Below are 24,806 nucleotides of genomic sequence, written 5' to 3' on the forward strand. Positions count from 1 at the left end.
TTGTCTTTTTTTGCAGGGGGCGGGGGGGGAGGGTCTTATAAGCTATAATAACATGTATGTTTCTTCCCATCTTTCACTCCCTTTATTTATCAGCATTCATAGTAATCAAGCAGTAAAATATCTTTATTAATCAGATTTCAACAGTCTTACAAGCCTTTAATCATATTTATTAATAATAAAGCAAAACTGGTTGAGTTTTAAAGTATTTTCTATTTTCTTTTGGTTAGTGCTGTTGTGGTTGAGAGAGAAAAAACGGGAAAGGAGTGTTTTGCCAGCCCTCTCTATTAAATATCACCCAGGAGATAGAGCAAATGCTAAGGTGATTTCATGGTAGATTAGAGTTAACTGGAATATAATATTCACAAAACCTTTTCTAACTTTATTTACATAAAGGGATGTACAGTAGTACTTTAAAAAAGCATGAAGGGTGCTGTCAACTTAAGTTGTGATGCTTTGTCAGGGAGAAAGAAAGTACTTCAAGGTTACTTTGGGGAACAGCAAGAGCTTGTATTAAAACTGGGCATTTCTCTGGTACTCGAATCAGGCCTTTTGGTGCCTTTTATTTTACAGACCAGCTCATTTGTGCACCTTAAGCCAAGAACAGTGGTTTGGATTTTTTTCTGTATCAATCTAGTCCCACCCAATACCCTTGGGGGGGAAAAAGTACTGTAAAAGTGAAAAGATGTTTAGATTCTGTTTTAGAAGATTACTATTTGTCCCAAATCAAAGAGATTTTCTTTGCTTAAAAATAAGCTAACAGACTTTGTATATATCTTCCTAATGATAATTGGAGGGGAATTCTAACACATTGGAAATTTTATCTGCAGGAGTAAATTGCCAGTAACTATACTTCCACAGGATGGCAGTGTGGTAACATTGTCATGATGTAATGATTTACCACACTCTTGGTCTTGTTTGTTTTCTTAGAATTCACTACTTTGATGGAAAGAGAGCTTTATTCTTCTGGTTTAAAGGGTAAAAAGAAGGTAGGTCAAGATAGATGGATAGAAGGTTGTGAAGATGTAGACCATAGTTTGATCAAGTTTCAGAGCCTGGAGGAAGAACTGGTGGAGAATGATTGCTCTGTGAGTGTGCTGTTGAGGGTTCTGAGAATATCAGAGAATGGTTCAGGTGGTATTATGTGCCTCTTCAATGTCCAGGTCAAGAAGCAGAGCTCTCGCCCTCCTTTAAGTTCTTACAGAGCCAGGGTTTTTTTCCACCAGTGTCACATGTACTTGCTCCATTGTATTGTGGTAATTTGTGTACGTCTTTGATTTTCCAAACTGGATATCTGATTCTTATCGGATTGTATTATTTAGAATGTCTTGACCACAATAGACCATAACTTAATATTTGAATGAATTAAAGAGATAATTTTTAAACATAGAGTACAAAGACTCGAGAAAAACATGTTTTCATTTTGCATTGGAGAATGGTTTATGTTTAAGAATTGAGGGTTACTTCACTATTTCTTCCAGTTTCACTGTTTCTTAATACGTATTTCTAATTCTTATTTTCTGTGTTTTAAAACATGGGTTTGTAAATAGGATTTAAAATGAGGTATGGTGATGTATGTCTAATTTTACAGGTTCAAGAAGAAGGGCAGTATTAATAAGCAAGATGAACTTGAGTTTTTTTTTAAACAAAATTCAGCTGAGTGAATTTTAAGTATCTAGTTGGCTTTATTAATGATTCATAAGTTGGACAGCATCACTAATGTAGCCAAGTAGAAAGGAGCTCCAAAGAACCACAGTAAGGGAAAGATTTTTATAGGCAAGACAAGGAATCTGTAACCAAAAAAGCCTTTCAGGCCTAGGTAACCTACCTGTGGGGGAGAGAAAGGGTCTTTGTGGCAGATTCCCTCCTCTTTCTTTGGGCAGTGGGAGTTAGAAAGAATTACCTCATTTGTGCTGACAGAACATTCCATGCTGACCTAGTAGAATAGTATTCCTGGGGAAGGTTGGTTGCAGTTAGGATTGGGTATTGAGTCTTGAATTTCAGCACTGTTGACTCCATTTGGGGCCTTTAACAATGGAAATATTTGTGTGTTAAAGATTACTATGAAGTAGGAGAACATACATCCCTCTATGTAAACATCTCAGTATCACTGATCCAAAAAAGATAAAAATAGGGAAGACATGAACCAAGTTCTCTTAAAAGAAAATGGTTATCGTCGGATTATTGCATACATCACGTTTATTAGCTTTGAATCATCAGTGCACATAAGCAGGTATAAATGAGATTAGTTTGGATAGAGGAATATTTATAGGTAAAATATTGTTGAGAACTTGTCTGTTTCTATTAGTTGAGATTTGTTTGACACTAACTCATATTTACAAAGTAATGTGTTTGCAAGTTAAAGTCCCACCTGGCCTTTCTTATGTTTCTTGAGATTGAGTTTCTTTTTCTTGAACCCATCTCCATCACTTTTTTTTATTAACTTGAACTCTAGTGTACCACTTCTTTATAAAGAGTTTTCTTTACCTAATGGCAGTGAATGCCTGTGTAGCTGCATCAAACCACTGAAATGAGAGTATTAGCAGATTTAGTCTCTTTTTGAATATACCTGGAAAAGTGGAAACAGTAACAGATTTTCTTGGGCTTCAAAATCACTGTGGATAGTGACTGCAGCCATGAAGTGAAAAACACTTGTTCTTTGGAAGGAAAGCTATGACAAACCTACACAGTGTGTTAAAAAGCAGAGATACCACTTTGCTGACAAAAGTCTGTCTAGTCAAAGCTATGGTTTTTCCAGTAGTCATGTGTGGATTTGAGAGTTGGACCATAAAGAAAGCTGAGCACCGAAGAATTGATGCTTTTGAGTTTTAGTGTTGGAGAAGACTCTTGCGAGTCCCTTGGACTGCAAGGAGAGCAAACAGTCAATCCTAAAAGAAAATTAATCCTGAATATTCATTGGAGGGACAGATATTGAAGCTGAAGCTTCAGTAATTTTGCCACTTGTTGTGAAGAGCCAACTCATTGGAAAAGAACCTGATGCTAGGAAAGATTGAAGGCAAAAGGAGAAGAGGGCAGCAGAGGGAGAGATGGTTGAATAGCTTTACCAACTCAATGGACATGAATTTGAGCAAACTTCAAGAGATAGTGAAGAACAGGGAAGCCTGGCACATTGTAGTCCATGGAGTCACAAAGAGTTGGACAGGACTTAGTGACTGAATAACAACAACAGTTCTTCAAGGTCACAAAATGACCATGTTCCCATTTTTTTTTCCTAATGCTGCCTCCTTGACTCTTTGGGCATCTACACAGACTGATTTGTAAGAGAAACATACTGGTATTTGAACACCATCAACCAAAATGGTTGGCAGTTCAAATATATGTGACATAGAATTTCTTGTTCATACTTACTTTTCTTGCATTTGCATTCACATATCTAGTCCAACACTAATGTGTCTGGAAAGTACATTGTTGGATGAGTTTGTTCCTCGGGATCCTCTTGACAGCCAGCTCTGTTAGCTTGAATTCATCAAAAGCTTTATACATTGGTCCTTCCTATTACATTTACTTAAGCTTCTTATCCTTTTCCTAATACTGTAGTCATCCGTGATCAGACACTGTACAGCACACATACACTTCTCTTCACCCAACTCAGCTGAGAAAGAATGCTTATTCACTGTTAAAAGAAACCCAAGTGAGTAAGCGTTTTTTCTCAGCTGAGCTGGGTGAAGAGAAGTGTATGTGTGCTGTACAGTGTGTAGCATACAGATACGTCTGCTGAACCGTTCTCTTGCAGTCTTTTTTCCTAGTAGAGTACTTTATTTGCCAAGCACTATATATTGACTATCCTTCACAAGATTATGTGTATAATAAGCTTTATAAATGGAATATTTTTCACATTTACTTATTTCAGAAGAATTTTAACTTTTTTTCAAAGTAATTTTTAATTACGACTATTCCAAATACTTCACTGTAATGATCTGTGAATACCTTAATGCAAAAACAAATCCTTTATACAAGCTGTAACCACTCCCCAATTTGCCTATACACTTAGGTTGATATAAACCAAGAATACTACATAGTATATTCAGTGCAGAAAGCAAATACGTTTCCTTTATTAGATCCTAATAAATTTGTAACTAGTCTGTTTTATGACTTGACCTCTGTGTACTTAGTTCTTTTGTTCTTTAATCATAGAAAACCTAGTAGATGGACATAAAGTTTGTTTAAACTGGTAAGTACTGTACAAAAAGATTATGAAAAGGTTGTGAAGTACTTAAAAGCTTTTGAGACTGCAAGCTACTCATATAGGATGATGATAAGCTTTCATTTGGTCATGCATACTTTGTGTTAATGCTAATAAGAATGGTGTTTACATGCTTCTTGGGTCATGTCAACAATTGTTAATGATAGATTGAAAAAATTTGATTCCATTTTCAGAAGAAGAAAACAGCACCAGTCTCCTTAAAATAATACTTTTTTTAAATGGCAGAAAATAATTATATGTTTTATAATGTATGATTGATTAATCATCAAATAGGTATCAAATAGAATAGTCACTTCAAAATTCTATTAAAATAAGTGCAGTTAAAACTTTTTCAGTTAAAAAAATATATGAATCGTGTATATATTTATGTTTGAAGTACTTAATGGCAGTAGTGAATTGTCCTTGTTTGCTATTTTGTCTTTATAGCATATAGCACTTTCTATATTGTGGGCCTGATATTATCCATGCAGATACCTTTTGTGGGATTCCAGCCAATCAGAACAAGTGAACACATGGCAGCTGCGGGTAGGAAAAATATTTATGTTCTTTCTTCTAAAGAATCCATGAATGTATGACTGACTGACCTTCAGTGGAATGGAGGGTTCTTTTGGGGTTTTGTTGTTGTTTCTAATTTTCATTGTATTAGTTCTAAAACATCACCACTGTAAAATATGAATATCACCACTGTAAAGTATGACAGAATTTATTGAGACTTTGTGATACTGGGCTTCTGAAAGTGCCTGTCTTCCTAGGTATGGCTGTTTTGAGAAGGTTAAAGCATCCTTTTTTTGCCAACACTAAATAACATTTGCTTTGTATAAACAAATATTAAATAGTAATGTATCTGTATACTGAGATACTATACTACTGAGTTGTCATTTTACCAAATTTAGGTGGAATGGAACATTTCATTTTTATGTTCTTTACATCTCGCTAAAATATTTTATCCATCCCTACTAACTAGAATTAAGGGCTTTTATGTTGATTATAAAGTCACATACTTCTCCCTAAAGCAGAGCATTTTGCCATCATTAATCTGGGTCACAGATAACAAGATATAATGAGAGATCTGTGAATAAAACTTTATCAGAGATTTCCACACAAGGTCCATGACCCATAGAAAATCCGTGGGTAGTCATTTTGTTTGTAACATTTTATAAATATCGGTATTTTTAACTTTCTGAGATGATGATGGTCCATAGCTTTTATCATCAGATTTTCAGTGAGAATATTGAACCACACCCACCCCACCCCAGCTATGAACAGTAACCATATATTGTTGCTCAGTCACTAAGTCATGTCCCCACGGACTGCAGCACTCCGGGCTTCTCTGTTCATATATTAGGGAAAAAAATATGTAACAGAATTTTTTGGATGTATTAATTGGTTACCTGTCATTTGACAAAGGAAATGTCAGATCACTGAATTGTACAGGGTATTCTAATAGTCTTCCAAATAAATGTTTCTCAATGTTCTTGGAAAAGTGCTTCGTTGATTACTTACATGAACCTTCTCTTTAATTAGGTGTCTTTGCGTTGCTGCAAGCTTATGCTTTCTTGCAGTATCTGAGAGACCGGTTAACAAAACAAGAGTTCCAAACCCTGTTCTTTTTGGGTGTGTCACTAGCCGCAGGTGCTGTGTTCCTTAGTGTCATCTATTTGACTTATACAGGTAGGTGTCATCACCTGTTGGATGTGAACCTTGTCTCTAGGTCATTGCAAAAGGTAAATTCTTTTGCAAATTTTATACATGTTCCATTTATCTTAGTAGGTCAGCTATTGTTTTCTTATAAACAATATGAAAATAATAAGTCAAAGGTTCTAAAATCTGAACAGCACTACAAATTTCCTTCTGTTTTTAAACAATATCTTTGTTGCTTCAGGTTCTGCTAAATCCACATTCAAGCATCCTTCTCTTGATAGATGATTAGGCCCAAAATGTATAAAATTCAAAGTTTCTGGTGTTAATGGCATAGGTTTACCCTCCCTAGTGTGTATATACTCTGTCTCCTGCTTCTAAACAGCCAACCAGATCAGTTTTCAGTCAGCTTCTGAATTCTAAGTTACTTTCTTTTCCTGACTTTACCAGTCGCTAGAAACAAATCAAATTCTTTCTGAAGGTATGTCAAATTAATGAACCAGTTTAGCTCCTAAAATCATGAAGAATTAATTGACAGGAGTAAAAGGCACAAATGTTTAAAATCACCTTTGTAATTGATCTAAATTTGGCGTACTGGACACCTCTCACTTTTTAAAATTATCCAGTGCTATCTTAATATCTTTATTTTATTAGTCAATTAGAGGTTTAAAAGAATCAGCTGTCTACAGTGTTACCAGTCAGCTTGTTGTATTTCTTTGGAAATGTAATGTCCATGGGTATCTTTTTAATTTGATCCCTAAGGCCCAGACAGTGAAGAACCTGCCAGCAATGCAGAAGACCCGGGTTCGATCCCTGAGTCAGAAAGCTCCTGGAGAAGGGAATGGCAACCCACTCCAGTATTCTTGCCTGGAGAATTCCATGGACAGAGGATCACAAAGGATCTGTAGGATCACAAAGAGTTGGACATGACTGAGTGACTAACACTACTACTACTAACTTTATTTTATCTGGTGACCAGCTGTGTGAAATACAGTGTAACCTATTTTTTTTTTTAAGGCAGTTCTTTTAACATTAGCTTAAAATTAGTCCAGATAATCAGTAAACATAAAACCAATAAAAACAATGAAACGGCCAATAAATTTACTTTGCATTTTTCCTTCCAAGGTTACATTGCACCATGGAGTGGCAGGTTTTACTCATTGTGGGACACTGGGTAAGTGCAGATAAGTTATGTGCCCTCATGTTATTTAAATATTCTTTTGTCTTCTTTATTGTTAATATCTCTGTCAATACTGGGCAGCCTTCTAAAATATTTAGCATATACCAGTTTAGTAAATGTTGTATTTTGTCTTTGTTATAATATCTGTTTGGAATTCACTGGTAGTTTGATATGTAAGTCATATTTCTGTTCTTCATGGACAACTCCTTTTTGTTTATTAAAACATTTCAGGTAACACGTGCCATTTTAATGATTGATTTTTTTTTTTTGTTTTTACCAATGTATTCAAAGTTTCCATCTATTAGTAACATTTAATTTTTAACCCTTAAGGATGCTGTAGATATGAGAAAAAATTTAATTTTATCTAAGTTTCTTGGTGTTTTTTAACCATCAAATATACTAGAGGATATCTGTTGAGTTTTTTAGGGGTGCTTTTATGAGATGAGTTAATAAAAAAAATAGTTTTACATTAGCTCAATACTTTCTTTAACTCTAAAAAATGTTTTCCTAAGGATAAGAAGATATCTCTTGGTGATAATTGACCTCTCTCCCTTGATTCTGCTATTCTGTCTTTTTTGTTACCCCATGTGGCCCAATAAAAAACCTACCGCATTTTATTGAACAGGCCTGCCCTTTGATATAATACCAAAAAGGCCCCTACCCAAGCCTAATTAAAGGGCATAAGCAAATGATGTATGGATGGCTGAAACGAACAGACACATACTCCCAAAGATCAGCCTTTGCATCACCAGAGAGTTTGAGGGAAAAACCCCAGTTGTAGAAGTCCGTTAATTCTGACTAGGTTAAAAATTCTAGGTTAAAATTTTATTAGTCATACTTATTCTTGTTTTCAAACTTTACTTGCCCACTTTGGAATCTTAGGATATTTCAGAGAAAATCTGTCCTGTCCTTTTCATGTCTCTCACCAACCACCTCTGTGCCATCTCCGTGTTAAAAAAGATATTGTCACAATAGGATATCTTTTTGGATGAGTTATTATGCTAGTCACACATCCAAAAGGTAGTCGAACTCAATGGTGCAAACTTAGGAAGTGTTTGTTCAGTTCATTCCCTCAGTTGTGTCCAACTCTTTGCGACCCCATGGACTACAGCATGCAGGCTTCCCTGTCCATCACCAACTCCCAGAGTTTACTCAAACTCAAGTCCATTGAGTCAGTGATGCCATCCAACCATCTCATCCTCTGTCGTCCCCTTCTCCACCTGCATTCAATCTTACCCAGCATCAGGGTCTTTTCCAGTGAGTCAGCTCTTCCCATCAAGTGGCCAAAGTATTACAGTTTCCGCTTCAGCATCAGTCCTTCCAATAAATATTTAGGACTGATTTCCTTTTGGATGGACGGGTTGGATCTCCTTGCACTCCAAGGAACTCTCAAGAGTCTTCTCTAACACCAGAATTCAGAAGCATCAGTTCTTTGGTGCTCAGCTTTCTTTATAATCCAACTCTCACATCTATACAGAACTACTGGAAAAAACCATAGCTTTGACTAGATGGACCTTAGTTGGCAAAATGACGTCTGTGCTTTTTAATATGCTGTCTAAGTTGGTCATAACTTTATATCCAAGGAGCAAGTGTCTTTTAATTTCATGGCTGCAGTCACCATCTGCAGTGATTTTGGAGCCTCCAAAAATAAAGTCTGACACTGTTTCCACTGTTTCCCCATCTGTTTGTCATGAAATGATGAGACCAGATGCCATGATCTTAGTTTTATGAATGTTGAGTTTTAAGTCAACTTTTTCACTCTCCCCTTTCACTTTCATCAAGAGGTTCTTTAGTTCTTCTGCCATAAGAGTGCTGTCATCTGCATATCTGAGGTTAGTGATATTTCTCCCAGCAATCTTGATTCCAGCTTGTGGTTCATCCAGCCCAGCGTTTCTCATGATGTACTCTGCATATAAGTTAAAAAAGCAGGGTGACAGTATACAGCCTTGACATACTCCTTTCCCTATCTGGAATTCTTTTTGCTTTTTTGATGATCCAAAGGTTGTTGACAATTTGATCTCTAGTTTCTCTGCCTTTTCTAAATCCAGCTTGAACATCTGGAAGTTCGTGGTTCACATACTGTTGAGGCCTGGCTTGGAGAAATTTGAGCATTACTTTGCTAGCATGTGAGATGAGTGCAATTGTGTGGTAGTTTGAGCATTCTTTGGCGTTGCCTTTCTTTAGGATTGGAATGAAAACTGACTTTTTTCAGTCCTGTGGCCACTGCTGAATTTTCCAAATTTGCTGGCATATTGAGTGCAGCACTTTTACAGCAGCATCTTTTAGGATTTGAAGTAGCTCAACTGGAATTCCATCACCTCCACTAGCTTTGTTCGTAGTGATGCTTCCTAAGGACCACTTGACTTCACATTCCAGGATGTCTGACTCTAGGTGAGAGATCACACCATCATGATTATCTGGGTCATGAAGATCTTTTTTGTATAATTCTTCTGTGTATTCTTGCCATGTGTCCTTAATATCTTCTGCTTCTGTTAGGTCCATACCATTTCTGTCCTTTATTGTGCCCATCTTTGCATGAAAAGTTCCCTTAGTATCTCTGATTATCTTGAAGAGATTTCTAGTCTTTCCCATTGTGTTGTTTTCTATTTCTTTGCATTGATCACTGAGGAAGGCTTTCTTATCTCTCCGTGCTATTCTTTGGAACTCTGAATTCAAATGGGTATATCTTTTCTTTTCTCCTTTGCCTTTTACTTCTCTTCTTTTCATAGCTCCTTGTAAGTCCTCCTCAGACAACCATTTTGCATTTCTTTTTCTTGGGTATGATCTTTATCACTGCCTCCTATGCGATGTCACGAACCTCTGTCCATAGTTCTTCAGGCACTCTTGTGTATCAGATCTAACCCCTTGAATCTATTTGTCACTTCCAGTGTATAATTGTAAGGGATTTGATTTAGATCATACCCGAATGGTCTAGTGATTTTCCCCACTTTCTTCAATTTAAGTTTGAATTTGGCAATAAGGAGCTCATGATCTGAGCCGTGGGCAGCTTCTGGTCTTGTTTTTGCTGACTGTATAGAGCTTTTCCATCTTTGGCTGCAAAGAATATTATCAATCTGATTTCAGTATTGACCATCTGGTGATGTTCATATGTAGAGTCTTCTCTTGTGTTGTTGAAAGAGGGTGTTTGCTATGACCAGTGCATTCTCTTCGCAAAGCTCTATTAGCCTTTGCCCTGCTTCATTCTGTACTCCAAGGCCAAATTTGCCTGTTACTCCAAGTATTTCTTGACTTCCTACTTTGGCATTTCAGTCCCCTGTAATGAATAGGACATCGTTTTTTGCTGTTAGTTCTAGAAGGTTTTGTAGGTCTTCATAGAACTATTCAACTTCAGCTTTTTCAGCATTACTGGTCAGGGCATAGACTTGGATTACTATGATGTTGAATGGTTTGCCTTGGAAACAAACAGATCATTCTGTCGTTTTTGAGATTGCATCCAAGTACGGCGTTTTTGGACTCTTTTGTTGACTATGATGGCTACTCCACTTCTTAGGGATTCTTGCCGACAGTAGTATATATAATGTTCATTTGTGTTAAATTCACCATTCCAGTCCATTTTTGTTCACTGATTGCAAAAATGTCAATGTTCACTCTTGCCATCTCCTGTTTGACCACTTCTAGTTTGCCTTGATTCATGGACCTAACATTCCAGGTTCCTATGCAATATTGCTCTTTACAGCATCAGAACAAGTGCAAAAGAAATTTCTATTTGAGCAAGATTTTTGTGTTAGAAGTCAGAGCCAACACAACTGTCCTTAGATAATTCTAATTTTAAGGGGAAGTATGTTGATTTTGGATTTACCAATGTGTGTCAGATTTATATCCACTATAGCAGGTAACAATGGAATGTACTTTTAAGCCAGAAGAGGGAGAGATGGGAACCTTATCTATTAGTACAATCAAAGAAAGTTTATTCACCTAAAGGAGCTGCTGTTTTATCATTTAATTTTTAAAAATGTTAACTTCTTTAATACCAGGTATGCAAAAATACACATTCCAATTATTGCATCAGTGTCTGAGCATCAACCTACGACTTGGGTATCTTTCTTCTTTGATCTACATATTCTTGTGTGTACCTTCCCAGCAGGCCTGTGGTTCTGCATTAAAAATATCAACGATGAAAGAGTATTTGGTAAGAGGTTTTTAATAAATACTTTGATTTATTTTTGTGATTGAGATTATCATTCCACCTTTAAGTTTTGTCATTGCTCGACTTTGCATAAAGATAAACTTGCATCTCTTACTTTGTATAAGTGCTTAACCAAGAAAAATTAAGGGAATTTGCATTATATATACTCTAATTATTACCTGTTTAAATTTTGTACTAGTATGTAAGCTTTTCATTCAATTTATTGTTTTCTGAGAGGTTAATGTAATGATAGTCTGTGGCTGAGAATTGGAAAATATAACTTTGTTGACAGAATAGACTTGACTATGTTTTCTCAGTTAACTCTGACTAAGTAGGAAGACTTTGGCAGGGGCATCCATGATCCAAAAAATTTCAGTGGAAAGTACATTTTGTAATAGAATCACCTGTAAGTAAATATCCTCTTGGCAGATAGATTTGTGTAATTTTCAACCAACAAGTCTTAGAATTACAAACTATTTTAAAGTTAGTGTTTAAGATAAAACCTGAAACTGAAAACACTGTAATATGCACAGGGTTACACAAGCAAATATCTTGTACAAATACGTGGCCTGGACCATGCATGACACTCAGAAGTTTCTGAGTGAAGTCAGGAGAGAGAAAATAGCATCTGCATAGGTGCTAACCAAAGAGGAGCACTCATTTTTTTTTGGTTTATATAGGTCAGTGGACTTTGAAGAAAGCCATGTTAATACTACATCACTCAAGAAGAATTAGCTTAACATATTGCCCATTCATGATTTAGCAGTCCCAATCCTAGATAGACACCAAGAGAAGGGAGTGTGTGTGTCTAACAAAGGACGTGTCTTAAGAAAGTACATAGCAATTTTATCCATAATAGCCCCTAATTAGAAACATTCCAAAGGTTATCAGCAGTAGAAAAAAGAGATTCTTATGCATTTGTAGAGTGGAATACAGCACAACAATTAATACAAGAACAGTGTGGGTAAACAAAAGAAGTCACTACAAAAGAGAACATTTTTATATAATTTTATTTCTATGAAGTTTAAGAATAAGGAAGTATCACTACGAACAAAGCTTGTGGAGGCGATGAAATTCTAGCTGAGTTATTTCAAACCCTAAAAGATGATGCTGTTAAAGTGCTGCACTCAGTGTGCCAGCAAATTTGGAAAACCCAGCAGTGGCCACAGGATTGGAAAAGGCCAGTTTTCATTCTAACCCCAAAGAATGCCAAAGAATGTTCAAACTACTACACAGTTGCACTCATCTCACACGCTGGCAAAGTCTTGCACAGAATTCTCCAAGATAGGCTTCAGTAGTACATGAACTGAGAACTTGCAGATGTTCAAACTGAATTTAGAAAAGGCACAACCAGAGGTCAAATTGCCAACATCTGTTGGATCATTGAAAAAGCAAGAGAATCCCAGAAAAATATCTGCTTCATTGACTATGCTCAAGCCTTTGACTGTGTGGATTATAACAAACTGTGGAAAATTCTTCAAGAGATGGCAATACCAGACCACCTGACCTGCCTCCTGAGAAGTCTGTATGCAGGTCAAGAAGCAACAGTTAGAACCAGATGTGGAACAATGAACTGGTTCCAAATTGGGACAGGAGTACATCAAGGGTGTATATTGTCACCTTGCTTATTTAACTTATATGCAGAGTACATAATGAGAAATGCCAAACTGGATGAAGCACAAGCTGAAATCGAGATTGCTGGGAGAAATATCAATAACTTCAGAGAGGCAGATGACACCACCCTTATGGCAGAAAGCGAAGAACTGAAGAGCCTCTTGATGAAAGTGAAAGAGGAGAGTGAAAAATCTGGTTTTTTAAAACTCAGCATTCAAAAAACAAAGATCATAGCATCCGATCTCATCACTTAATGTCAAGTAGATGGGGAAACAATGGAAGCAGTGGGCTTCAAAATCTCTGCAGTTGGTGGCTTCAGCCATGAAAGTAAAGACACTTGCTACTTGGAAGGAAAGCTGTGACAAACCTAGACAGCATATTAAAAAGCAGAGATACTCCTTTGCTGACAAAGGCCCATCTAGTCAAAGCTATGGTTCTTCCAGTAGTCATGTATGGATATGAGAGTTGGGCCATAAAGAAAGGTGAGCTTTGAAGAATTGATGCTTTCAAGCTGTGGTGTTGAAGACTCCTGAAAGTCCTTTGGACTGCAAGGAGATCAAACCAGTCAGTCCTTAAAGGAAATCAATCTTGAATATTCATTGGAAGGACTGATGCTGAAGCTCTAATACTTTGGCCACGTGATGTGAAGGACTGACTCATGGTGCTGGGAAAGATTGAAGGCAGGAGGAGAAGGAGATGACAGAGAATGAGATGGTTGGATGGCATCACTGACTCGATGGACAGGAGTTTCAGCAAGCTGCACGAGTTGGTGATGGATAGGGAAGCCTGGCTTGCTGCAGTCCATGAGGTCACAAAGAGTCGGACATGACTGAGTGACTGAACTGAACTAAGAATAAGGGAAGTTAAATTATTGCTTTGAAAGTTGAAATAGTGATTACCTGTTTTATGGGAGAGGGTAGTGGTTATTGACTAGGAAGAGGCATGAGGGATTCTCCTGAGGAGGGATACAGATGTTCTGTATTTTGATATGGGTGGCAGTTACATAGGTGTGTGCATATAAAAATTCACTGAGATAAACAATATTGTATAGTAAATTATTTTTTAGTCAGGAAAAAAATATGAATTCGTTTCAAGTGAGATGGACACTCAGATGACTCAGTAACTTTGTGAAGTCACAGCCTCTAGCCAGAAATGAATAGAGCCTTTCCCTGTGGTAAGCACATTATCTGGAACGGTTTGACTGTTGGAAAGTTCCAGATTTTTTAAGTTTCTTGGTAATAGCTTCATAAGTTCCTCCTTTGGTTAATAAATTATTTTCTTCTCATCCTATTTTTACTTTAAAGCAGGCTTTATGCCAAATATTGGCATGAGCTTTTCATAGACTCTATTTGATTGTATAATCTTACTGTGCCTAATAATGTAATTCACCAAACACATTTTCCTCTGTTATGGATTTTTCTAATACGTGATGCTGTTGACAAATAACGAATTGTCTCACTCCCCATAATAGCTATAATTAATTTGAATCCTGATACATTGCTCTCAACTGTTGATATGCAGTGTTAATATTTGGTCAATACTAGTTATAATCTGTAAGTATGACTTTAAAATTGGTTCAGATTATCAGTTTAAAAACAGCCCTTTTATGAGATTGTTTGTCTGTGTTTCGGTTGTCCTTTGAAGTAGTTTTGAATATTCAGTGGGTCTTCCTGGGACCCTTTCTTTCCTGAAATATTACAAGAGAACTTGTCTTTGCAGTTGCGCTATATGCCATCAGTGCCGTCTACTTTGCGGGCGTGATGGTGCGGCTGATGTTGACCTTGACTCCAGTCGTCTGCATGCTGTCTGCAATTGCATTCTCAAACGTTTTTGAGCACTATTTGGGGGACGACATGAAAAGGGAAAACCCGCCTGTGGAGGACAGCAGTGATGAGGATGACAAGAGAAACCCGGGAAATTTGTATGATAAGGTGGGAAATCTAAAGTAAGGCCTTTAAAAGTTTTATGTGTTTTGTTTTTCCACCGTAATAAGAATCATATACATTAAGAAGTGTGGTTAAACAAGAACCTAGACAAACTGACACTTTTCGTTCGTCTTTTCACTCAGAATATGAAAATAGCATGTCATCAGAGTATATAATCACCTTTTGGGTCAGGTTTTATAAACTAAAACCCAATTTTGAGAGCAAAAAGCTGGTGCTCTTACTAAATTATATAAGATTTAACACTAAATCGTTCTGAAACCATGTGCACAAGGGTTTATCCTTGAAGTCCATATTCAGTGTAAACTTTTTAAATACCTGGTAGACTGAATAGTAAATGAAGGATATCGTGTGTGCTCAGTTTTGTCTGACACTTTGCAACCCCACTGACTGTAGCCCGCCAAGGTCCTCTGTCCATGGGATTTTTCAGGCAAGAATAGTGGAGTGGGTCGCCATTTCCTCCAGGGGATCTTCCCACGTCTCCTGCATTGGCAGGTGGATTCTTTAGCCACTGCATCACCTAGGAAACCCCATAATGAAGTGTATTAAATGCCCCCCCCCCTTTTTTTTTTTAAAGTCTTCAGTTCATTAGTTCTAGGTGCTGGGTCCATATAATGTAATTCACTTTTAAGATCTCAGGAAACAGAGCAGAATTATATTTGGTGGAAGTGTGGATAAGACTTGAAGCACTTGTCTTGAACAACAAATTAAACTTTACTATATTGACTAGGTTTTTAAGTAGCAGTAAGCAATGAAACTTCCTAGTATAAATATTAATTTAAAATTTTTCTTTCCTTACTATGATAGGTCCAATATCATTCATACAGATTACTGCTATTAAAGCACATGCCTGCTTTTGTGTTTATTTTTCTTTTGTGGTTTCTTAATAATTAACCTTGCAGTTTAGAACCTCTGACTCTGTCCGGTTCTCTCCTGGTTTTTGAAGAGGTTTATTGTTTTGTTTTCAAAAATACAATCTTGATTTTGACAAGCCTTGACTTGGGGTTTGGAAATTGGAAAACTCATTCTGATAATGCTTTTTTTTCCCTGTACTGAAGTCCTACAAAGTCCTGGATTACAACGGAACATTGCTTTTTTCAGGATGAGGAATTCAATTTTTTTATAAGGAAAAGTTGCCAGGATGAGACGATTTGGTTCTCCCCTTCATATTTATTTAAACATAAGGTCAACTGAGTTCCAAAGCAACTTCTTACTAGAGATATTTTGCTCTGCAACCAGTTCCTGGATTGGGTTTAGTTCCTGGAAGTCTTCTCATTGACAGTTGACTTGAGAATCTACCTTGATAATTCTTAGAAAACATTGTACGACCCACACAAGAATTCCTGATGGTTATACATTCTCCTCTTGAAAGACTTAAATTGATAGATAACATTCTCCCAACTTCTCCATGTAATGTCTTAATGAAATCAAGTCAGATGATGGATTTGTCTCATCAGTGTTCTGTATTTTCAGGCAGGCAAAGTGAGGAAGCATGTAACCGAGCAGGAAAAAACGGAAGAGGGATTAGGTCCTAATATAAAAAGCATCGTCACCATGCTGATGCTGATGCTGTTGATGATGTTTGCAGTCCACTGCACCTGGGTCACAAGCAATGCCTACTCCAGCCCAAGCGTGGTCCTGGCCTCTTACAATCATGACGGGTAAGAAGATGGCTTGACTTCGAAAGGATTCCACACCTGCTCTTTTCTTTTGTCTCAGAAGATAGAATTCAGAGGTCTGTCTGAATATCTTTGCATATATAACATACACATTAAAGTGTCATGCTTGGACACAGCATCATCATTACCAAGAAACCCATTAGACATGCACCTTCTTGACCCCACCTAAGCATGTAGAGTTAGAAACCTGGGGGTGAGACTCAGGAATCTGTGGCTTAAGAAGTGCCCCGGGGGGGGTGGGGAGAAGTGCCCCAGGGATTCTGATGCGGCTGAAATTTAACAGCAGGTGGTTTCTGTACTGCCCGTACATTACCACCCCAGCTTCTGCTTCACGTGGGTGCCCTTCAGACTTGTGCAATATCGGGCTCCATTTCAAAACTACTAAATCAGAATTACCTTTTTTACATGATAGCCTGGTGGTTTGTATGCCCATTAAAGTCAAAGAAGCACGAATCTAGCTCTTCTTCTTTTTTTTTTTTTCCCTTCCCTACCTTGGAGGCTTTTTAACTACCATCCTTAAAATATGAAATTATTTAGTGGCCTGGCACCCCAAGATTTTAAGAAACCATCTTCACATTTATAAGGTCTTATTTAAATGAATGTTGTGATTCTTTTCAGAACTAGGAATATTTTAGATGATTTCAGAGAAGCTTACTTTTGGCTAAGGCAGAATACAGATGAACATGCCCGAGTGATGTCTTGGTGGGATTACGGCTATCAGATTGCTGGGATGGCTAATAGAACCACTCTGGTGGATAACAACACCTGGAATAACAGCCACATAGCACTGGTAAGAACTTGACCAACAAAAGACCAAAAGTTACAAACCTTTAATCGCTACTTAGACATCAGACTTCACTTGTGATTAAGTAGGAAAACTGTGGGGGAAAAGTACTTTTTGCTTGCTGAATTTTTAACATACTTCTCTACATATTTGTTCAGTAAAGTGATTAAAGGTATGCTTACTTATCTGGTTTTTAAGACTAGAATTTGTTTACATATCATTCAGAATCAGAGGCTATATGCTAGAGAATGAGGCAAAATCTGAAACTTACTGTATTTGTCTTATATTTTCCATTTCGTAAGTTAAGAAAATTATTTGCAGATGTGTAAAGCAAGTGCACTGTGTTTTATGAACATGCAGATTATGTTCACTCTAGCTATTAAATAACTAATTTTCATTAATTAAAGTAATCACCTCTCTGTTCTCTAAAGATTTTAAATAGATAGCTGGGTGTTAGCCAAATGAATTTTGTTTGTATTAGTGTTGTGGCTAATCATTGGATGTTCGGTAGACTGAAGAAAAGGATATATTTGTTCTAGCTAGATGGATGGTCATCCCCAGCCTGAGATTTTGAGAAATTGTACTTCTTTTAAGCTCGCTTGCTTTCATATTAAAGTGTTAACTTAATGCAACCAAATTACTAGGAAAATATAAGAGCACGTATTCTGATTTTGACATTTCTGCTGTAGTTGGCTATAGTAAGGGAGGTGCTTATTAAATCTCATGAATTTGTTGAATTCATAGCAGATTGTTTCTATAAAAGGAATTCCATGTGAATCAAACTTTTGAGATGCATTCTATTTTAAGGTAAAAATGTGCGTTCATGTTTGTTTTTAGGGGCTAAGAACACATATTCTCACGTTTTTTTTTTTTACTCTGTAGGTGGGAAAAGCTATGTCTTCAAATGAAACAGCAGCTTATAAAATCATGAGGAGTCTGGATGTAGATTATGTTTTGATTATTTTTGGAGGGGTTATTGGCTATTCTGGTGACGACATCAACAAGTTTCTCTGGATGGTTAGGATAGCTGAAGGGGAACATCCAAAAGATATTCGGGTAAGAAACTAGGTTGTTCTTGTGTGAAGGACCGTTCCCAGAGTCCAGGTAACTCTCTTCCCTGTCTGACTGTATTGTATTTGTTATCATCATCCTATCTCCAGAGCAGTCCCTCACTCTGCTGTTTACTAAAGACTAAACTTTTCCCCAGCTTTAAAACTTTTGAAATCTGGTACTTCCATTCTCCTCTAGGAAACAGTTTCTTTTCAAGATTCTTGCTTTTACTCCTACAGCCTCTCACATTTGCCCTTTCCTTCCATTTTTGTTGCTTCCACTCTGGTATTGACCCCAGTGCTCATAAACCTGAAATAGGACAGTAGCGTTCAAATTGCTGTCTTTGCCTTAGTCTATTTCCTCTCCCAATCTAACATGACATTGATGATGTTATTTACAGCTTTTTTTTTTTTTAAGTCTCCGTTAGTTTAAGGAAAGGAGCCTCGGGAAAAAAAAAACAGATAAGAGTTGCATCTAAACCCTGCCGCTAGCAGCTTGGTGCTGTGGGCAAGTTGTTTTTCAGCCAGTTAGCATTATATGCTTTGAGCAGTAGGTCTTGTTCTAGGTTCTAGTGTTAACAGTGGTGATTAGGGCCATTTCAGTTGATCACTAATAGAGATGCCAGGAATAATTCACTTGTAGTGCTATTATGAGATTTTCTGGTAATGTAGATGAACCCTCAGCCTCATGACTGGTTTAGAATAATCAGAATGATGATTGAAATAGTAAAGCATTGGTACAAAATCAAAACCGCTTAGCTCAGAATGCAATCCCTTAATACTTCCCTTTGCTGGCCTCGTGTCCTTCTATCAACGTTTTCCACTCTGTCACTCTCCCCTAGCCCATGAAACTTGTTCTGTGTTTTCTTTCCTTGGCTTATCTGACATTCATGTTACAATCTTTTCTTCTTGGGGTGCCTTCCCTACAACAGTTCTGTCCCCTTCCAGAGGTCCTTCTGTGGTACATCCATGTCTCTGCTCATGAGGTCATGTCCAGCCTGTTTTGTAGGTAGACTCTGCTGTATCCTCCCACTCAGCGATGGGCGCAGAGAGGATGGACACCCAGCAGTGAGGTTACATGATGAAGGTGTAAAAGAGGAGAGTAGGATTCACTGCTGATCCAGAATAAAAGAACCTTTTGGGGAAACCTGGGAATGTATTTTGTGTGACAGTGGTAAAGTTGAGTAAAGCCCCAGATTTCCTGTTTAAACATAAATGCTTAACTACCCAACATTATCCCTTAAACTACCATTAATAAATAGTATTTCCTTGTATTTACATTGGTTTTAATCTTCCATGTATGTGAGTTTTCACTTGTGGATTTGCTTTTAGCAGTGTTAATATTGTGACATGATCGATTGGGATATGTTTTGAACATTTATGTAGAGAAAAATCCTAATTTCCTGTGCTTTGTGAGTTAGGTAATTTACACATTCACATGGTTCAAAAAATGAAATATACAGGGACATACAGTAAAAGTTTATGCCCCCCAAAAAAAGAAAAAAAAAAAGTCCAGGGTAATCTCTTGTTATTTTCTTATTCTAATTGAAGCAGATAACTAGTAAGAAAATATACACATTGTTCTTGCTTTTTTTTTTTAACTTCACAATATTCTACAGAGATCTTTACGTATTAAAATATGCGGATCCTAAAAATAAAATAAAATAAAATATGCGGATCCTTCTTCGTTTCTGTTTTTTTACGTCTGTATAGTGTGTTCCATTGTGTGTATGCACTGATTTATTTAACCTGTCCCTGTTAATGGATATTAAGGTTTTTCGAGTTTTTTTCATCTGAAACAGTGGTGCAGTAAATAACTTTCTACGCTCATCATTTTGCCCACATTTTAGTATCTCGGATAAATTGCTAGAGAAGAAATTTCTGTCAATAGTATCAGATTTGGCCCTCTCAGAGGTTAATTTATAAATTTGATGAGCTCACAATAAAAATTGCTGTAAGAGTTTTCTAAATGTTCCCCTCCCAACTAAAAAAACGGTTTTCACGTTCATATGGAAAAATAAAACAAATTTAGGAAGACTCTGAAAGGGAATAATGGCTGGGGAAGGGGAGACAGTTGGAGAGAGTCAGCATACCTAGTGTTAATTCATGGTGTTGGTACTTTCTTTTTTTAATTATTGAGGTTTTATTATAACATGGTTTAAAATCTCGTAGAATTAATTGCTCTCCTTCATCCAGCAAACTATTGCTCTCTTTACGTTTTCTTGGATACTTTTTTCTTTTAATAAATAATTTCTGGACTGAGTGTTAAACACCCATGGTAGTTTTGTGCATTTTTAAGAGATCACATTAAATTTATAAATTTGTCTTCTGATACTGTGTTTTTTGAGATTTAACTAAATATGGCTTTATGAAGATAACCTCAAAAGCTAGCTCTCATGGGGAAATGAAAAGGGGAACCTGTAGTTGTGAATATGTTATATTAAACTGACACAGAAATTTCTGGATTCTTTGCTATAGGAAAGTGACTATTTCACCTCACAAGGAGAATTCCGTGTAGACAAAGCAGGATCCCCTACTTTGTTGAATTGCCTTATGTATAAAATGTCATACTACAGATTTGGAGAAATGCAGGTTGGTTATAATCTTTGTTTTTTTCTATAATCTCTATTTTATAAGCTTTATTCTAGATTTTTTCTGTAATCTTTATTAACAGGAATATTTTAACAGTAGTCTTGTTTGACTCTAAAAAGCAGGATAATATTTTGGTTGTGCTGTAAAGAAAAATGTGCTCATCTAAAATTTTTCTACTCTATTAAATTTACTTTCTGAAACTTCTGTGTGAAAAATGAGGACATATTTTTTAGAGCAAAGGTTTCTTTCCAAAATGTTAATTAACAGAGGCTTAAATCCAACCCTTGCCTGACATCCTGCCTTTTTGACTTCATGTTTTTGGAAAATGTTGCTCTCCCAGGGAAAGGTCTTTCAGCTGGGAAGTGGTGTGATCTTAAGTAGCTTACTCTACTGCCTGGTGAGGGAAAGCCGGAAATTAAAAGGTTAGATTATTTAGTCATTTCACACATTTATTCTCTCCCTGTTCTCCATTACCTCAAATAGCTGGGACTGTCTAGGTCAGCGATTCCCAGAAAATTAGAATGATGTGCTACATAAGATTTAGTCAATGAAAGGAATGAATGGACAGGGAAGTATTGTGGCAAAAGGAACGAACAGCAGATTGTCACAAACTTGGGGTCCAGATCGGGCTCTATCATATCATGTAATCCTTGGATGAGTCACATTCTCCCTGGGCTTGGTTTTTTCCTTATCTGTTCATAATGGGGCTCCTGGTGGCCTCTACTGTTCTTCCTAACTTTCATATTGCATGACTGTCATACCAAGTTATACCTTCATACTAAGGTTATATTGAAAACTTTCTGGTTCCATGTTGCTTTCTGGTTGACACTAGAAGGCAGAGGGAAAATTGCTTGTTTAATTTTGTACAAATACCACAGATCAAGATAACGCTTCTGCATTACTCATTTGGAATTACTCTGCAAGTAGCTTTAAAAAATAATAATTTTACTACTAGGTTTAAGTTTTTGTTTTGTGTTTTGATTTCTTTTGAAGGCAAACTGCCTTGGTCTCTAACCTCATGCTATGCTAAGAGAGAAGCACTAAGGGCATAATAATTATGTACCCCAGAAAATGGATGAAAGATTAGTTTCTCTGTTCACTGATGATAGCATTGAAGGACCTTTTTTTTCCCTGTCTGAGCGAGAGCTCTAAGCCATGCTTCTAGCATGCATTCATTTTGATGCCTTTCCCTACTCAAGAATGTGTTCAAGACATGAAGTATACCTTTCCTGTTGTAAGATATATAAATAATAACAAGTTATTCCCTCATTGGACAAGATTTGTTTTCTGGTCTTATTTTTTTTTTTTTCCCCATTTATTTTTATTAGTTGGAGGCTAATTACTTTACAATATTGTAGTGGTTTTTGTCATACATTGACATGAATCAGCCATGGATTAACATGTATTTCCCATCCCGATCCCCTCCCACCTCCCTCTCCACCCGATTCCTCTGGGTCTTCCCAGTGCACCAGCCCCAAGCACTTGTCTCATGCATCCAACCTGGGCTGGTGATCTGTTTCACCCTAGATAATATACATGTTTCGATGCTCTTCTCTCGAAACATCCCACCCTTGCCTTCTCCCATAGAGTCCAAAATTCTGTTCTGTACATCTGTCTCTCTTTTTCTGTTTTGCATATAGGGTTATCATTACCATCTTTCTAAATTCCATATATATGCGTTAGTATACTGTATTGGTCTTTATCTTTCTGGCTTACTTCACTCTGTATGATGGGCTCCAGTTTCATCCATCTCATTAGAACTGATTCAAATGAATTCTTTTTAATGGCTGAGTAATATTCCATAGTGTATATGTACCACAGCTTCCTTATCCATTCATCTGCTGATGGGCGTCTAGGTTGCTTCCATGTCCTGGCTATTATAAACAGTGCTGCGATGAACATTGGGGTGCACGTGTCTCTTTCAGATCTGGTTTCCTCGGTGTGTATGCCCAGGAGTGGGATTGCTGGGTCATGTGGCAGTTGTATTTCCAGTTTTTTAAGAAATCTCCACACTGTTTTCCATAGCGGCTGTACTAGTTTGCATTCCCACCAACAGTGTAAGAGGGTTCCCTTTTCTCCACACCCTCTCCAGCATTTATTGCTTGTGGTCTTATTTTTAATTTGAATTCACTTAGGTTCTATGTGACAGCGTAAACCTACTCTGAGAATTTCTTAAAATCCTCTCCCTTCCCTCCATTTTTTGCTCTTGTCATCCTGGTTAATCTTCCCTTGGTTTGGTTTAATGTCCTTTGTAGTTGCCACTTTCAGGATGGTTAGCATCAGGCTTCCTTGTGCTCTGATTTCACAAGTAGCACTGGTGAGATAGAGCCACACTGAATAAGGTAAAGTCATTGTGCCCCTTACCTCCTAGTGGAGGATGCAGGTAATTTTGAAAACAAATAAAAATTTTAGCAACAAACACTATAGAGTAAAAGAATAAAAGAATCAGTGGAGGAGGCTTCTCAGTCATCAATCTCAAGAAAAGATTTCCCTGAAGTGATGGTATTTGGGCTGAGACCAGAGAATAGAAAGGAGCCAGTCATGTGAAATTGCCAGATGAAGAACTTTGAGGCTGACAAAGTAATCTGGTAGTGCAAGGCCCAGGCAGGGAGGCCCTTCTGTGTGTTTGCTCTGAAAACCTATAAGAAGGGTTTCCATGGATTTCATTTTGCTGTTTTTGGTTTTTTGTGCCTGCAGGCTGCTCATCCACTCCACGGGTTCAGTGAAACTCTAATTCTTATGCATTGAGTTTCTCTCGCTGATTTCTTCCTGTCTGGTTAGCAGCATATGAGGACTGTTAACAGTATATTACTCTGATTCTGTTTCACTAGTTTAAAAGGAGAGAGTTGTACTCTGGTGATAACACTCCCTTCTAGTACTGAATGTTTTCCGGTATGTTTAACATCCAGTACTCATGTCACTTTTGCAGCTGGATTTCCGTACACCTCCAGGTTTTGATCGGACACGTAATGCTGAGATTGGAAACAAGGACATTAAATTCAAGCATTTGGAGGAGGCCTTCACGTCAGAGCACTGGCTTGTAAGGATATATAAAGTGAAAGCCCCTGATAACAGGGAGACATTAGACCACAAACCTCGAGTAACCAACATTTTCCCTAAACAGAAGTATTTGTCAAAGAAGGTGGGTACCAAATGAAGTCAGGTCTATAAAAGAGTAACTCAAGATCAGTCGGTTTGTCTGAAAAATTACTGAAAATTGCTAATAGGTTTTCATTTGCCAGATTTGTAAAGACCAAGGCTTAACAAAGTAGATAACAAGTTCCAACCTGCTGAGGGCAGTCCTTACAAACTGAGCACTTAAGCTACCCCAGGAAGCAGCTGTTTCTGGAGAGTTCTTCATGGGAAGAGTGATTATCAGTGAACTGAGCCAAGATTTTTCAGAGACATTCTAGCTTTAATTTGTGCCACTCCCATTACAAAGACTAGGTCGTAGAGTAAGATATGTCTGTAGCCATCAGTTTCTGAACCTTTGTGAAAGTAAAAATGCCAAACACTCAGTAACAGTTGTGATTCATTCGTGATCGTTTGGTCAAAGCAAATTTATATAGCATTTTCACGTTCCAGTCTCAGTACAATGTTACTATATTATTCATTTAATTAGAAGCTCAAGTTGAATTGAGTCCTGAATCCTCAAAAAATTTATCTTTAGATAATTATTAAGTATAATTGTCACAAAAAAGCTTGTGGGCAGAATTATGATGATGAGACCATTGTAGTCCTTTTGTAATACTTAATAAGACACGAAGCCTTTTATTAGAGGTCATTATGGCTCACTTAAACCAAATAGGTCTAATCTTTGCTATAAAAACTATTGAAAATGAGTATTTATATGGTTTGCCCTCTGTGGGAGATGGAAAATAATGAGCAGTCAGATGAAATATGAAGATTGTATTTTAAAGTACAACCCTTAATAATACTAGTTGTTATTAGACTGATT

The 24,806-nt window shown here is 37.1% G+C and overlaps 1 protein-coding gene across 1 annotated transcript in view; it reads left to right on the top strand.

Annotated features, from left to right (window-relative positions):
• The window catches only part of STT3B (STT3 oligosaccharyltransferase complex catalytic subunit B), a 100,550-nt gene that overhangs the window by 71,704 nt on the left and 4,040 nt on the right, over window positions 1–24,806 (top strand). Inside the window, exons 6-15 of the mRNA XM_061127665.1 lie at window positions 4,649–4,747; window positions 5,747–5,893; window positions 6,986–7,034; window positions 11,036–11,190; window positions 14,521–14,732; window positions 16,218–16,405; window positions 17,042–17,213; window positions 18,090–18,263; window positions 20,735–20,848; window positions 23,778–23,990. Of these exons, the coding sequence (XP_060983648.1) occupies window positions 4,649–4,747; window positions 5,747–5,893; window positions 6,986–7,034; window positions 11,036–11,190; window positions 14,521–14,732; window positions 16,218–16,405; window positions 17,042–17,213; window positions 18,090–18,263; window positions 20,735–20,848; window positions 23,778–23,990 (1,523 nt within the window). The remainder of the gene's footprint in view (window positions 1–4,648; window positions 4,748–5,746; window positions 5,894–6,985; window positions 7,035–11,035; window positions 11,191–14,520; window positions 14,733–16,217; window positions 16,406–17,041; window positions 17,214–18,089; window positions 18,264–20,734; window positions 20,849–23,777; window positions 23,991–24,806) is intronic.

This window comes from Dama dama, chromosome 24, assembly GCF_033118175.1.
Source record: "Dama dama isolate Ldn47 chromosome 24, ASM3311817v1, whole genome shotgun sequence".
Lineage (NCBI taxonomy): Eukaryota > Metazoa > Chordata > Mammalia > Artiodactyla > Cervidae > Dama > Dama dama.